Source organism: Ischnura elegans, assembly GCF_921293095.1.
Source record: "Ischnura elegans chromosome 13 unlocalized genomic scaffold, ioIscEleg1.1 SUPER_13_unloc_2, whole genome shotgun sequence".
NCBI classification, from domain to species: domain Eukaryota; kingdom Metazoa; phylum Arthropoda; class Insecta; order Odonata; family Coenagrionidae; genus Ischnura; species Ischnura elegans.
Window position 1 is genome coordinate 6688331 of NW_025791658.1, and position 18044 is coordinate 6706374.

Below are 18044 nucleotides of genomic sequence, written 5' to 3' on the forward strand. Positions count from 1 at the left end.
GAAGGAAAATTTCTTGGGTTTCCCACCAGGTGTAGTATTGGGTAAGTTCTCCCCAAAATCTTAAATTTCTTGAGTGGGAAACCTGAGAAATTTCAGATTAAATTTGAACAGAAAAGTATCACAAGACAAATATAAATGAAGAGATTGTTCTCCACAAAGTTTATTCCATCTCAGGATAAATTGGAAACTCATTTCTTGACATTTCATAGAGCTATCAGAAAATTAAATATATCTGGAATAACGATAAGAGGGAATGACATCATCCGCCACTTATTATTAACAATGTCTAAGACATATAATGCATTTGGCACGGCATTTGAGACCATCTCTACTGAAGAATCCACTCCACCATTTATAAAAGGTCGACAAATAGATTTGGAAGCCAAACAATGGAACAAGCAAGCAAAAAGTCATACATGAAGACCAGCCAATTTCAGCATTTGCTGTCCAGTCAAAAGGAAGGTATATAAGAGCATAGCATACGATAAATGTAATTAATGCTCATGGAAATACACAGGCACGTGGGGATAAAAAGAATGATTTTCAAAATTCACAGAAAAACACCATCTTTCCCTTTCATAAGTCCAGATTGTGGAATTGGTGGCCAAACGAGAGCTCAATCCAGAAAACCTTCAATAACAATTTCAACATTTCAGCAGGAAAGTTAATCTGGCTGACTCCAATTGTCAAGGAAAAGAAACAAAAAATTGATACAAAAGAAAGCTACATTGTAACAAACTGCAAAATTGAAGAGCTATCAGTGACAATGAATTCTGAGAACTCTGAATTTCATGATTCAGATTTAAGAAACAAATAGATATTCAACTCATGAGCATCAGAGCCTCTGGCCAGCTTGAACAATGAAGCCTTTAATATCCGTAAGCAAGATGTACCAATCAAAATAAGGAAACAGCTTCTTAATGCTGAAATTAAAGGAGAAATAAATGTAGAGAGAATGGAAGAACAAAACATTGTTTGATGTTCTCGTAGTTCCTGATATGGACATCAACCAAATCTTAATTAGACATGAAAGGACTTGAAGTTGAGTAAAAGAACTGGGCAAGGAAAATATTAGGTGCAATTACGTTCCTCCTATTTGCTAACAGATGGCTCTATCAGTAATTTTTGGTCGATTTTGGCATATTGGAAAAATCATGAAGCTTTGAAAATTGCCAAACAAACTGCTATAAGACAATGGGGAGTTTGCTATGGCGTCATATCCTAGTTGTGGAGTAAATATGTTTGAGTTTGTGCCACGTAACTGTCTTTTGCAGGGAGTGTTGATTTTCTACTTTTACTCAAAGGAAACGGTGACTGAAGCACATCTTGAGCTCCAAAGGGTTTACAAAGATGCCGCACAATGTGAAAAAACATGCCATGATTGGTTTCATTGCTTAAAAGATGGTCATCTCAATGTTGATGACCGTTCGTGTGAAGGAAGACCAAAAATCTTCGAAGATGCTGAATTGGAGGAATTGGCCAATGAAGATCCATGTCAAACTCAAGAAGAGCTTGCTTGAGCATAAAGAGTTACCCACCAAACCCTTTTATACAATAGCAAGGCGCTTGAGTTCCTTCTGATTCGACAACGTGATTTTACAGCATATCCGTTAAATATTACCTCAAAACGCTTAAACAGGAAGGCCTTGCCCACCTGCCACATTTACCAGATTTTGCACAGGCAGATAATTACTTGTTCCCTTTCATGGCACATAGCCTGGCTGATCACCAGTTATGCTAATACGAACACACAAAAAAATGGCTCATTTCCGTGGATAGCCTCAAAAGAGGAATATGTTCATGGTTATGATGTTCAGGCTCTGCCACAATGATAGGCAAAAGTTGTAGCTTGGAAGATTCTAGAATGATTCATTTATAGTAGAGATGGGTCGAATAGCAGATTTCTCAAACTCGAATATCGAATTCGAATATTAAATCATTGCTCGAATATTCGAATACCTCGAATACTAGAATTGCACAAAGCATATAAAATGTACGATTTTTTCTTCTATCCCCCTTGGTGGATGTATTAATAAAAAGGTGGAACCTCGATCTATCGTTTTCAGGGGGGACGAAAAAAACTACGAATGCGGAAATGTTCGACTAGGTTGCCTATACAGCAGGAAACCCAGGATTTTGACGCGTAATAGGGTAGTTTCCCTCATCAAAGAAAACGAAAGGCATTGATTGCGATTCGTTACCCACCATTACTGTATTCATAATATACAAATAATTTCGTTTTAGAAATACCGGTTTAGACGAATGGCAATGGTCCATTTTTATCCTCATTTGAAAACGGCCAGATTGGCGCCCACGCGATGCCACTCCACGTGACGTCACAGGGACCTAGTTTCTATACGAGAAGATAGGAGTTATACATCGTCTGAGGTTACCAATGCATGCATGAGGCGCAGAGCTCAGGGAAACATGTCTTAATAATCACTTATTAAAACTGGCTAAGGTCGGAAAGTTTTCTTCATTTGATAAGGTATTAATAATCCTTATTTAAGCCAAGCGCTACCAGCCAGCAGGGTACGCTAGCAGCCTGCGTCGTATCAGCGCTCAACTCGCCTCAAGGTCACCTCACAGGGCGGCAGTGGGAACCAGAAATACGCCACACGGAGAGATTTCCTAGCATTCATACTTACGCGTCGCGTTTTCGCGCGCTTGAAAATTTTCACTTTTCATTTAATCGCGAAAAATAGATATCGTCATGTAAAAATCTAAAAGCGTGAAATACGTACTCCAGGAGTAATAATCTTTCGATTTAGGCAGTAAAAAAATAATAAGAAACCACTCTATTGAGATTTCCTTTAAAGGATTCAAACAGGAATTTATCTGATTAATGGAATATTGTAATTTCATGGAAACAATTTGGGCATATAGTTGATTCAACTAACGTCTCTTTCAAATATTCTAAGGGGACACACCACCTCGCAAAAAATGATTGCATGACGTCTCGGCATTTACACTGCTATGATGCATTTCTGTTCGATTTATACATTCTTATCTACCAAACGCCATTTCAGCGGCACGGCCATCTGATACTCGGCTTCATCCAACTCCTTATTTTCAACAGGTAGCTCGCTTCACCCCCACTCCTACTGTCAAGTGCTAGCGGGCAATCCGAGGCGTCCATTATTTTCAGTCCATCTTAGGAAGTTCTCACCAGATAAGCAGATGAATTCGAATTGCTAGCACGGAGAAACCAAATATCTTGAGAAAATATCACTTTGTCTGTGACTCATCTATACCGCATCACCTTCCGAGAAGTTCAGCTGCGAGGATATCGAGTTTCGCCAAAATGCTGAGTCTCCGTCGTATTTCTTCGTCTTTCCGACATTTATTTTCTTGCGTAAAATGCTTAAACAAAGTCAGAAATACGTCGTGTTTGGTCTTATTCTTTTTTAAATTACGCACACATTACTAATATTTCAATCCAATAAAGGTGTAATAATAATTGCCGAAAGTCATTGTTAGACATCTTTCGGGCTAGTAGATGACTCATGCAGCAGTTGAACTCCAGAAAGGGGGAAATTCGAAGCAGGTAGGTAGAAAAAGGTCAGTGGGTGAGAAAAGGGGGTGGGCGCGAGACACGTTTTTATTTTTCTCGCTTAACTTGATATTTTTGTCGAAGCTAAGGTCTTCGTAATACTATCCCTGCACGAGCTGAAACCTTTTGTTTGCTTACGAAGAAGAGGAAATCGTCAGAGTGAGTGAGGCGAGTGCTGAATGGAGGGGGATAGCGGATCGTGGGAAATGCGCCAATGTTACTATCCCACGGCACTGAGTTTCTCCCTATGGTAATTTCATCTCCAGGGGAAGATTCAAACTAAGTGCCTGTCGTTATTAGCTATAAATGACACATGGTAAACACCTCGTCTTATTTTCATCAGGCGATGGATGCGGGAAAATGGTCAGTGGGGGAGAAAGAGGGCTTCTGACTGGGATGAGGCCTCACTAGTGGCTACATTAGTGCAGTCACATAGTTAGGTGCTTTATATCCGTGGAGAGGGAGATATCATGGGAGATATTATACGCTCTGTTAATTAATGTAGCCACTAGTGAGGCCTTCTGACTGGGATGAGGCCTCACTAGTGGCTACATTAATTAACAGAGCGTATAATATCTCCGATGATATCTCCCTCTCCACGGAGATAAAGCACCTAACTACGGCACTGCAGAGAAATGGCTATAGGAGAGAATTGGTCCTTAAAAGGACCACGAAGGAGGAGGAAAAGCGACGCAAGGCCACCATTGATAACCAGAGTGATGACGTTGGAGAAGAAGAATCGTCAAGGAAGCTATACGTCACCATACCTTTCATTGCTGGAACGTCAGAGAGGATCGCCAGAATATTAAAAAAGCACGACGTGGTCACCAGATATAACTGTGTGACCAAGATAAGAGACTTCCTCCCCGGGCCCAAGGATATCATTCCTCAAGAACTGCATGAGGGGGTATACAAGGTGCCCTGCTCCTGCGGAAAATCCTACATAGGGGAAACTTGCCGCTCCATGCATGTGAGGATTAAAGAACATCAGAGGGCGACCAAGAACAAGCAGTTTCAACTCTCTGCCATCGCCGAACATGCATGGTCGGAACCCGGCCATGACATTAAATTTGAGGAGAAGAAACTTTTAGTTAAGGAGTGCCGATACTTCCCTAGACAAATCAGGGAAGCAATAGAAATTCAAAAAACACCTTTGAATTTCAATAGAGAAGATGGATACTTCCTTCACAGCGCCTGGAAAAGAGTGATCAAAGAGAGAGCCAACGAGAGAGAAGCACCCAGTCAGACAGCCAATCACAGTGCAGCTCCCATCCAGCCTACAGTATATAAGCGAGGCAGAAACCAACAGCCGACACCTTCGACCTGAAGACGCTGGCAGGATAGCCAGCGAAACTGTTGTCAACCAACAATCTGACGCGGAAGAAAACCCTGGAGAAATGCAGAGATCAAACCATCGCCGCGGAAACCTACGCTCTAACACTAGTAGCAATTTTACACAACATTTTAATACGTTCGATGCGTTTCGGCTCACAGAGCCATCATCTGGTACAAGACTCTGTCTTACATATAAACATCACCTTTATATCTTGTATGATGTGAGGCACGATATAGTGGAAGTTCTTCATGTAAGTAAAATTAGACATTGCAATATATCCAACGAGTTTTATTATGACGCTACGCGTTTTGTCATTACAAACAGCATTATCAAGTGTAATATACCTAAATCTTAAGAGCTCCTCCTTATATATGTCTTGGTGCTTGAAGGGAGGGGGATAAGGTGGAGGGTGGGGTTTGGGTGACGAGAAGTGGGGATATTGAAGGTTGTGGGAGATAAAAGACGACCCTTCTTAATTCCTAAACTGTCATTTTGACTGTCGATATGGTTAGTATTTAAAGCAATAAGTATTTTATAAATTTTTTTTACATCGGCAAGAGGAACCCGACACCCGTGGCCTATAAATTACGCCGCGCAACTGGCCGTGTACCCTCATTTCTGTATCACCTATAAATGCACAAGCATGAACTAAGTTCTACAAATAAAGAGCAAAGTACGCCACAGGCCAAGCTGTGTTTAAGTATCAGGCTTGAGGGTTAATGAAGATGTTTTAACTTTGGAACATTGCTCAATCATTTACTTAGCTGGATATCTCCTTAAGAGACTCTTGGCTAAAAGTGGATGCATTAACTGCAACAAAATTTTTTCTGGGAAGAAAACAATTAAGGACAGGAGTCAAATATTAATTTTGGAAAGAACACTTCCAGGAATAACTAAGGATGTTGAGGGTTTGCTGTGCCCATAAAAGAGGTTTATCAGAATTAGTAAAAAAAAGCTCTGTTAATTTTCAGAAATCAATTTTGTGACACACCTCATAAAAGGAAATTGAGAAAGTCGATGCTTTCAAAATCAGAGAAGTTCCTTAATTTAGAGATGAAACATGAGCCCGAGGAATGTAATGAACATTTTATGTTCACTATAAATTTACTTTTTCAAAGTATGATAAAAAAGGAATTGTAAGTGGCTGTCCCCAGTTGCTTCACAGGTGAAACAAAAAATTAATATTTGGTCAAATTTATAGTAAATATATGCAACTGAATCTTATAACATGAATACATGACTATGTAAATAAATCAAAGCAAAAAACAATTTTAATTATTAAACGTTTCTGAATTTCGATATAAACAAGCCCCGACCCCAGCATTTACTCAGCAATTAACTGATAATAACAAAAGGAAGAGAATCTCAGCTGCTGGATGATATAGTGTAAAGTAAGTATGAGGAGCTCATGGCAATCAATGAATCGAATGATTAAAGGATCATTGAGTCGCACTAAGGTGTGTCCTATTTCAGCAATTCATGGCCTACATTGCTATATTCATACGCGATATATTGCCGCTTTGGAGAAATTTTCTATTAACTCCAAAGAATTAATTGCAATGAACATGAAGTAAATGTAATATTTGTATGGCATGGTATTTGGAGGAGGTGACCGGCAGCTGAGGTCATTTGCGCCATGAGGGAAGGGTATGGGAGGAAGGGTGGAGAGAAACCGGACATCAGCATTAGCCTGCTCTTAACGAACCAAGCCAAACCAAGAACAAGCCAAGGGGACCACGGCTTAACGCCCCATCCGACGGACGGAGTGTTTAGCTTGAAATGTCCTCCACACAACATTGAAGCAGAGATCGGGCAGTCTGTGAAAATTCTCTGGTACCGCCGGGATTTGAAGGCGAGCCGACGAAGTGGAAAGCCAACACTCTAGCCACCACACCAACGCCATCCCCAAATGTAATATTTCATCGTGCATTCATTCACAAATGGTTTGAATTTTCAAGATCTGCAAGTCTGCTCGTCATTTATGGAGAAATACATACAAATACATTAGCGATTAATATCTCTCAATAGCTAATTTTTAACAACACTTTTTATTCAACAGTTATTTTATTGAAGGTGCCCGGTTTTCTGATTTGACATCAAAAATCAACCTTTACCACTCATTAGTATTACATCGCATGTAATGTTAACGAGTATTATCTTAATCACAGATGCGTATTGCGTCACTTTTGCATACACCTACTTGTGTTTTAGACTAGCAGTAAGTGATTAACACTCTTGATCACGGCGCTTAAAAATTCATTACCAAATACGTTTAAGCCTTAGTTACCAACTGTGGTGAAGAGGCTATGACCGTTAGCGAAAGGCAAACAGTGCATTGTTTTTCAGTGTAGAGAACCAATCTCGCATTCCTATTTTATTGTAATATTCCGGCACTTGGTGTTGTAAATAACATTTACACTTCACCAAAGTGAGGTATTTCCTAACTGAAGTTCTGAAGCACACTACGGGAAATGTATTTCATTCTATATGTTGATCGTTCAACGAAGCGATGAACATCAATAAGATTTATATTGTCTCTTGAAGCGAAAAAATCTTCCTTCCCTCATGGAAAATCTCTCCCTCGGCAAAACAACAGCCTCACCTCGCCAACCTATCTGATGACAAAACCATCTCCTTGGGAAGCGGGAGCTTTCAGTGCAGACCCAGGCCAGTAAGTAAGCGAATATTTACGCAGTGTCATTGCAAACACAGAGATACGACGACTACACTAGCAAGGGTGGGTGTGCGCCAAAATGTTAATTTTTTCATTGCTTATACTGAGCAACTTCCACTTTAAAAATGAAAACCACTCTTGCTAGAGCACATGCCATTAAAGGCTCGCGGCGATCAACAACATGCGTACAGACATAATTAATAAGAACACAAAACGAATCTCTCGAACACTTGTAATTCACTCTACTCCAAAGGGAGTTTACTTACACAGTACCTATGTGCTAAAAGAGCCATTCCGAAATATAATTTCAATTAAAAAATAGGATGAAATATAAGTTGATAACCCTGGACCGGGCATGCTGGCGCATAAAATACGTCAATCTACAAAAACCAAGGATTTCAACATCGCATGTACATTCTGGGCTAGAATGGTCTCGTGTATTCCCATAATGTACTTTGACTTAATGTACTTTCTATATTGTGAGTTTTCAAAGTTCGAGGTGTTGTAGCTAATATTTTTAGATCAGCAAGAGGAACCCGTCACGTGTGTGTGTCACGCATATTTGTGTCACGTGTGTTCGAGTATTGGGTCCATAAGTTGCTTAAAAAGCGGGAAAAACGTTCACAATGTCGTTTAAATGGACGGAATAGACGGACAACACGCATATTCGCCCTCAACAATATTTAAGGTCGTATTAGTAACCACGATGATAGAGGTGTTGAGAGAACGTTTTGAATTGTATATGTACGTAATGGAGATAAATGTAACATTAATGATGAAAGAACATGTGAAATACAGCCAATTTTTCGTATTTTAGCTCCTACCCTAGGATGTAGCTCCTCCCTTTCTGATTATAAGGGTTTTAACCCAATAAAATTAAACAAATTAATACAGCATTTTTGAAAATAAACGGACTGAAACCAATTAATACCAATACACAGCTGTTTAAGTTAATTTTGAAGACATAATTCCAAAAAGCGAGGATCTATTATATGTTATCACAGTTCAAGCGAGAGAAGGCGCCACCAAAATCCCTGCATTCGCATATTCCTTGAGGTATATTTATAAAAATTCGACAGTTAATGCATATGTCTATTCATAACTATAAGGCAACAGATGGCTAGATGAACGCGGAATAACGTGAAAGATAGCTATCACCTGGCCTTTAATTTATTTTCACAAACAGTCATAATATTAGCTATTCTAAAACCTGTTCTTCTTTTTGAGGTGAGAGATGGCAATAGGAACGCAAAATATCGAGAGAAAAAAAAATCAGCATGCACGCAATTTATTTTCAATATACATAACATAGCTAAATCATGTTTTTATTGTTACCGTATAGATGGCGCCATAAATGCAAAGCAGTGTTAGAGGGTTTTCACAAACGGAAACGCAAGATATTTTCATAATCACTGCACATTCACTGCAAATTGTCTTCGTCGGAAATATTCATTTTTTGGCTATGGCATTCATTTATTGTGACGCCTTACGCGACCTTCATGAGATATCGATTCTCTATTACTTAAAATCCCAGACAATTCCCTTGCAAAACATTTTTAAACCATGAATTACGTGAGGAAATGATCACCGTTACCATAAATGGTCAGCGTCGATAGAAAAATTAAAAACAGCATTAGGCGAATTCAAGTCGGATAGCCAGGCTTCAACAATCACATCCTGCCTTAGCAACCACATGGAAAATGAGATTGAAATCGTACGTAAAATGATCATGGCATTATTTCCATTAACTTCACACTGAAAATAGATATCGTTATTTTAGGAATACAGAAAGTGGCCCATAGTATTATGGACGATTATTTATGAAATATTGACAGCATCTTAATTATCTGTTAATTAAGGATACTTGCCTATGATACTATAGAAGATATTTTATGGCATCGATAAATACTTTAATCAATATATCTTAACACTAAATCAATATGGGTAATCATAGATTATCTGTATCATTAATATATTTCTGTCCAAGTGTGAATTTAATTTCCGTAGCCATAATGGTGATGCTGCGATGTGCAACTATCAAGTGTACCATATTATGGGCCAAAACAATAATTACATTACAATTATTTGCAAGATTTAACATTAATTTGATTGGGTAACCTAATACTAATATTCAATGTGAGTTTCAGCCTTGTATCTCATGAAATGACAAAATTGTAAGAGAAAAGTCGAATCCAAAGGAAGCCGATCTGATCCTACTCGCAGAAAAATTGATTATTTGGACCTCCAGTAACTCACAAATGTGACATCTGTGATAAGGATTATACCATTAAAATTGCGTTCATCTCTCATAAATAGAATCGCATTGAGAATGACTTGAGGTTTTTGCCCTTTACTTTGCATTGATATTAGATATCGATATAAAATGAGAACGATGGTTGCCAAGGAGACTAAATTTTCAATAAATTACTATATTTTTAATAAGGTATTATGCTGAAATTTTTGGGCAGGTAAGGTCAATAATATAGGAGAGAATGAACTCTACGGATATATTTTCATATCGATATATCTTCATTGGGAAACGTAGCACATAAAAATAATATATATTTATGAAAAATATATAGCTTTTTTAACATATTGGTAAAAGACATATCCCAATTACAATTAAAATTTGTCTGCAAAAGGGATCTATCGAATGCAAACTTGTATCGATTTTAACTTCGACTGTAATTACTGCCTTAGTTTAGTTCAACTTTTATCTTATTTTTTGCCTTAATTTTACCTTTCAGCAAGAGTTTCAGTCTCTTGCTTTAATAAATAAAAAACACATGTGGGAAAAATCGAAGTTCAGGATTTTCGATATGACTTTTCTTGCTAGTTAATAGGTGAAATTTCGATCATTTCTAATTAAGACCTCTGTGTATTAGATTATATCCTTAAATTTTTGTTCATCTCGCAAAAGGCGAAACGTTTATAGAATGATTTGAGTATATCCCCATTTACTTTACATTGAAATTAATTATCGACATAAAACGAAAACTATGGTTGTCATGGAGCCCTTATTATAAGGAATCATTTATGTTGCCAATCAGGTACTATGCTGAATATTTCAGACAGGTACGGTCAATAGCAAAGGAGAAAATGAGTCCTATCAATATAAATTCTTATCGATATATTTTCATTAGGAATCATTACCAATCAAAATTATTTACATGTGTGCATAGAGCTTTTCTTTCTTACCAAATAATTAAAATTTATATTCTCGTAAGAATATAAATAAGTCTCCAAAAGGGCTATATCTAATGCACACTTGGATCGATAATAACTTCGGCTCTAATCACTCGATCAGCTTGATTTAACTTATGTCGGATAAAACACATTAGCAGCTTTAACATATATAACTTTCATATTCACACCTTGCTTAACAACAAAGTTATTAGCGAATAAAGCGTATCCAAGGAGATTTGTATCGATATAACTTGCACACGAATCAATCAAGTGAAATGACCACCATTGCAAAAGTTGACCTTTTTGATAAAAGTCCCTGAAAATTTCATTCATCTAGCTTGAATGGTTGCTAAGATATTCAAGATTGTTTGTTCCACAAAAAATGGCTACAATGATTTTTCGCGTGCAGGATATTTTTCGGAATTTGTTAATTATGAATTAACCAAGAGGGTTACGGGGAAAGTAGGGTAAAACCTTAGGATGCGAAGCACCCTATAGGGTTTTTCCAGGAGATTCCAAATTTTCATATGGCACATGTCTCAAGGCCAAAATCCGAGTTTGAAAATTCGCCCATCACGACAATGTAAAATCGAAATCGTTTATTCCTCGGAATTGTTTCAACATATGAAAATTCCAAGATAGTCAAAAAATGAACCAAAAAATCCTACACCTTATATTTCAAGGAATTTGTCGTACGATTATTGCAAGTTGGTCAAAAAAAATCCTAAAATTTTCTTTATAAGAAAAGCATAGAAAACGTTCAAAAATAATAAAAAATACTAAATATCAATTCGTCGCAATGGCAACTATACCAAAAAATCAAGCAAAAAATCTAGTTTATGTCCATTGAATATCATGTTCCTCAGACGTTTAATAGTACAAAATAAAAGCAAAAAAGTTTCAGCCCCATGTTAATTCAAGTCGATATATCTCGAAAACTAATCGACTTTTTCAAGTTTTCAGATTTTTCCTCCCGATGAATTTTTTTTTACTTTTATGTTTAATAAGCCAAATACCCCCACCTATCACAGTTTGGGCTGCGAATTTGTATCAATGAGTCAGTAAGTCAATCGAATTGCCGCTATATTATGGTTTAACAAGAGGCCCACCAACAAATGTCATTCATTCGAAAAAAAGCCACTGTTTTAGCCTTAATCTTTCGGTATGTTTTTGAGGAGAGTAGAAAGTTGAGCCTTCACATCTCTGCATTGGAAATGACACTGCTTAAATACATAAACGCCATTTTGATGATAAAAAAATAGTCTCATGTATATGCTCGTCATAATAAAAATTAATGAAAAAGTTGACGCCATATGATCACAATGAAGACAACAAAATATACAGCCATCACGGAGCCCCGAACCCAGGTCCCCCGGGTGGTAGCCGTAAATGCTTACCTCTACCTTACCTGACACATCTAGTAAATGACGTGATATTATGGTAGTAGGGGAGGCACGGGCAAAGTGGCCAGGGCGGGTAAAGTGGCCATTTGGTGTCATGGTGCCGGTAAGTGCTGCACTCATGCGGGAACGAAGTTAACTTGTCGACAGCCATTGCCTCATTGCCGTGTGTGAGTTTGGATGTCGTGCGTTTCGCAGTTTGACCACGGTGAAATAGCTTTAATTTCCTTCATCTCTGAGTTTTGGTAAGTGTTAACTATTTGTTTTATTACTAAATGCTAGAAAAAGCATTAACTAGCGGCAATAGTACTACTGGGCTTGCTTGATTTCAGCGTTTAATAGTAGTTGGTTTAAAAGTGCTGTGTCAATTTAGGTTAGTCTGTAGAAATTATTTTAAGTAATGGCGTCATTTCGGGCAAAGTGGCCACTGTACACGACGGGCAAAGTGGCCACCGTGGCCACTTTGCCCGGCACTCGCAATAATATACATTTTATGCATTCAATATTGCCGAAGTAGCTTAAATGAATTAATATCTCATCCTATACGTATTTCATCACGCTCCTGGGGAAAGGGACGCAAACACTCATCCCAACTTATTAACATAAAAAATATTATCTTATCACATAACTATTAGGATTGATATTGTTACAGGTATTTCCAAGATGCCATACACATACAAGAGAAAGTCTACCCAACAATCATGGGATTCAGAATCAATGCGACAGGCAATATTAGCAGTTAAAAGAGATAAAATGCCATTTGCAACTGCAGCAAAGCAGTTTAACGTTACTAGAAATATGTACCCTTAAAAGAAGAGTACTTGAGAAGAATCAAGATGCCACTGGTGAGAAAAAAATACTAGGAAAGTACAGAAAAGTATTTAACGATGAACAAGAGAAGCAACTAGTAGAATTTATTATAGACATGGAGAGGAGATTTTATGGAGTCTCGCAAAATGACTTGCTCCGTGCGGCATACAGCCTCGCAGGAAAAAACAACATCCATCACACTTTCAACAACGAAAAAAAGATGGCGGGGAAGGATTGGGTGGCAGGATTTAAAAAAAGGCACCCAAACATAAGTTTGCGGACCCCAGAAGCCACTTCACTAGCAAGAGCTCAAGGGTTCAACAAGACCAATGTATCTAAATTTTTTGAAATATTAAAAACAGTCCAAGATAAACATAAGTTTGAAGCTCATCGTGTTTTTAATTCTGATGAAACCGGGCTTTTAACTGTACAAAATAGACATTCAAAAGTGTTTGCCTTGAAAGGAAGGCGACAGGTGGGTGCGATCACTTCTGCCGAAAGAGGCCTTCTCTCTACATTAGAAGTCTGTATGTCTGCTGGAGGAACCTTTATTCCTCCCTTTGTCGTTTTTCCCAGGAAGAACATGAAGGCAGAGCTAAGAGACGGAGCACCCCCTGGTTCAGAATTCGCATGCTCTCCTAATGGCTGGATGCAGACCGATATTTTCTTGAAATGGTTCGACCACTTCCTACATCTCGCAAAACCTTCACCAGAGTCACCAGTGCTTCTTATTTTAGATGGGCATGCAACTCACACAAAAAGTATTGACTTCATAATCAAGGCCAGAGAAAATAACACAACTGTGGTATGCTTACCTCCACACTGCAGCCATAAGTTACCACCCCTAGACGTGTCTTTTATGGCACCTTTTAAGACCTACTACATTGAAGAATGTGAGAAGTTCCTCAGGAATAACCCTGGGAGAGCCATCACTCAGTTCCAGATTAGTAGACTTCTTGGTGAGGCTTTTTGCGTGCAGCTGTGCCTGCAACAGCTATTAACGGTTTTCGAAAATGTGGGATTTTTCCTTATGACCCTGATGTGTTTTGTGATGCTGACTTCCTCACCGCTGAAGTGTCTGACATTCCAATGACCGACTGCAACATAGGTGCTAGCCTACAATCAGGTGGAGGTGAACCTGACCCCGCACCACAGAAGAAGAGAACAACAGATGAATCCGAAAAAAGGTCAAGATGTAGGCCTAATGATCAATCCAAGAAACGGCGGTGAAGATGTCGGTGAAATGGTTAAAGTTAACTTACCTAAAAATGAAGATTTGGCAGTTGCTGGACCTAGTGGCCTAAATAAGTCCTCTTTTGCAATCAGTCCAAGAGATATAATTCCGTTTCCAAAACAAACCTTGACAAAGCAAAGGAAACAAAACAGGAAAAAAGGAAAGACAGCCATCATTACAGCTAGCCCGTACAAAAATGAACTGATGGAAGAGATACAAAAGAGACAGGAAGAAGAAGAAAAGAAGAGAAAAAGAACTGAAGACAAAAAAAATAACCAAACAAAAAAACGTAATCAACAGCCTAAAAAAACTGTCCAGCTAAAGAGACGACTCAATTTTGACGATGAAGAAGAAGAAGAGCTTAAGGAGCAAGAACAAGATTGTACGTGTTTCTATTGCAATGAACTTTTTTCTAAATCAAAAGACAATGAAGGTTGGATCCGATGTTCTATGTGCAAAGAATGGGCTCAACAAGAGAGTGCAGGGGTTGAGGAGGACGATGACGAGTTTGAATGTGAATTTTGTAAATAATTTGTAAGCCACTAAAAAATCTCTTAATGCTCCAGTAGTCATGAGGATTCCTTTTTAACTTTGTTATTCTACATGTAAAAAGAGTATAACAGTTTTTCTACTGGACATATTTCCTTAATTGTTTTAGTTTTTGAGACGATTATACAAGTTAGAAGTAAATTTATCATTACTGTATTGTGAAAAATAAATACCTGAAAATTAAATAGCTGTTGTTTGACGTAATTTGTCAGGTCGGGCAAAGTGGCCAGGGCCTGGCCACTATGCCCGACATAGGAGGGTAAAGTGGCCATTTAGAGTTTTTTGTTAATAATTTTTTTTTGCACTTTAACGTATACAATATCATGAAAAACGCATGTTTACCTGAAACTTTATTTGATATAGTACACATCAATATTTGTTTCGATTAAATTTACTAAAAACAAATGCCAAAAAAAAAACCAAACAAAAAGGTGGCCACTTTACCCGTCTCTCCCCTATATGCGGCTTATGAAAAGTACCGCATGAAAATTAATTACAGCCAAACTAAGGCCCATTCAATGTAACCACTACTAGATCAGGGATATGTTCACCATTCCGAAGGCCATAAAAAATATGGCATTGAAAAAGGCGGAGCAAGTTTCATGATCACCCCATGTAAGAACAGTCTGCCAGAAAATGGACTAGGAATATAAACTCGGAAAAGTCAAGTAACTGGCTGAAATTCGGGAAAATATTTTTATTACAATTGTTATACACAAAATCGAATATTTATTGCCTCCACTGAACGTAGCAACCCTTTTAGCTTCAGAATATATTTTTAGACTTGTGGAACGAGCAAATTAAAAAAATCGCAAAAAATTGTTCCTAGCCATCTGGTTAATTGTTCCAGAACTACACCAAAAACGTATACGATTTTTGTACGTGTGGTGAGCCCTCTAGATATACTTACTCTATGATATAACGCAGTCAAGCTGATTCATATCGTTATTACTGAACGACGTGGAGGATCTGAATCTTCCACATACATAAATCGTTCATTTTGAACGGTTCGAGTGGAAAACGTAGATTCAATTCATTCAGTTCATTCGTTTATGAATGAATCGTTCATTTAGAACGATTCATTCATAAACGACACAGCTCTATGGCAACCGGTAAACTAACTTATCCACATGTCTCCCAAAGTTCATTATTAACGAGTTAGGGATTTTTGTTATTTTAGCATTCTCTGACTTTCCTTCATTCCCTGAAGAATCTAAGCGGGTACCTAAGCTAGTATATTTGAAGAGATTTGCCTAGCGGGTAGATTATCTTTTTATGTTGATTAATGTTCAATTTGAATGGCCCAATTTTCTTATGTATTATTGATTTATAAACACTAGATTGCAAAACATACTTAGGCGTCGCAACTGAAATGCCAAATGCATGTTATCCAACACCGTGATTAGGATTCACAGATAGGGAAATACAGTTAGTGGGACATTGGATAATTATCGCAATGTATGTGATATGCTCTATTAACTTTTTTGTAATGTATGAGAGTTCTACTTACAATCACATCACAATATTTTTTCCACTGGCGACAATAATTGAGTAACCGATGAAAATATTACGTCACGTCTTTAAATTCTGTTCTGAAAACTACTGATTCTACAAACAATTAAATCTTCCAAGAATTTTCACTCCTTACACACAAACATTCTCTTTATATTTTATGGCAATAACTGCACGCTCCAGGCCTTAAATACGAAAAATGAAAAGTACTCACCTTAATGCATTTTCTCGACGAAAATTTTCTCAGTTCTGCATCCGATTCAAAACAAATCCTTTTGAAATCACGGAATTCCATGAGCTTTTTTAAACATAGTGGACATATAGTGGTTGGCAGGCCATCTCCCAAATCAACCTAAGAGATTAATGAACACGATATACATAAACATATATCGCAGTACTATTTGAAACGAAGTTCATAACACGGAATACAATCAGCACTGTCACAAAGAAAAGCGATAAAATAGAACTTTCCACTTACTTGTAAACCGACTAAATCATGCAATATATCCTTCACTGTCATTTCGCATGCTACATTTGAAGTGAATATGTTGTAATAACTATCATTATTCTTCATACAAATCCTGCATAGAGTACCCTCTAAATTCCTTTCTGACGAGTCCAAGAGAATCACGTTACGACTCATGCTTCAAATTCAAGAACTCTTTTAATCTTCAAACCACTTCAATCGACAACAAAAATCAACACTGCACTAACAGAGATATCAAAATCTGACTAGGAATCTACTATACTTTAAATGATGTGTGAATGGAATGTTTTGACTTGAAGAACTCACTTAACCTAAAAGTCAGTTCAATCAACAACGAAAACATATAGAACTGAGAAAGAAGTCCAAACCTAGCCTGGAAATTATATTCACTTAGATGATTTATGAGAATGAAATAAATTTGGAATGCTCACGGTAAAAGACAACTATACCAGCAATTAACAACCAACAAGATATCACACCGAGCAGAATCGTCAATAATTTTCATGTTGACCTTTTATCTGAGATAATACAAGCACAGAATGATTTGGCTTAAGGGTTAGCCAGTTGCCATTTTCACCGCCAGAGGCATACCTCATCAGCAGGAAGAAGATTTAATTCGCTGATTACGTTAACATTACATTTATTAATGTTTTATCTATTTTGCAAAGTCAGCAATATAAATGGAGACATGAAGGAGTAATGGTGATTACTGTCCATTTCTAGATTTGGTAGAATCACAGCGTCGCGGTGTGTAAATACTAATACGCGGATTGCAGTTCCTCAAACTTGGATAAAATGTATAATTGGTATAATTCGCGGAATGCGTGAACGTAGTTCCAATTGATAATGTCTTGTTTAATATATGTGTAAAAACTAGGAACATGAATGGACGCATAACTGAGTAATTGTAATTGTCCACTGGTGGTTTCCGTAGAGTCACAGCGTGGTGGGAATGTGGAAACACTAGTGGGTGCTTTCCATTCATGCGACTCATGAGTCGACTTGTGTCGGGTCGCGGCATTTGTTTATAACTCTCCTATTCCTGTGCGTTACCGTTTGTTGACTTGTGTCACAACAGTCGGCGACACACACCGAATGGAACACGAAAACCGCGACGCAAGTCGACTTGTGTCGACGTGTGTCAATGAATGGAAAGCACCCAGTATTGTGCCTGTTACCTGGATACAAGGTAAATTTCGCAGAATATGTAAACAAAGGTCAAATCATTAATTCTTATTTTGTCACATCTTCGAAAATCAGAATATTAATGAACCGATAACTGAGTAATGGTAATTATTGTCCA

General features: G+C 37.8%; 1 protein-coding gene across 1 annotated transcript in view; it reads right to left on the reverse strand.

Annotated features, from left to right (window-relative positions):
- LOC124172762 overlaps positions 1–17296 on the reverse strand; it is a 76410-nt gene extending 59114 nt beyond the window's left edge. The window contains exons 1-2 of the mRNA XM_046552250.1: positions 16733–17296; positions 16469–16606 (exon numbers count right to left, since the gene is read on the reverse strand). Coding sequence (XP_046408206.1) covers positions 16469–16606; positions 16733–16897 — 303 coding nt within the window. The 5' untranslated portion in view covers positions 16898–17296. The remainder of the gene's footprint in view (positions 1–16468; positions 16607–16732) is intronic.
- Positions 17297–18044: the final 748 nt, after the last annotated feature.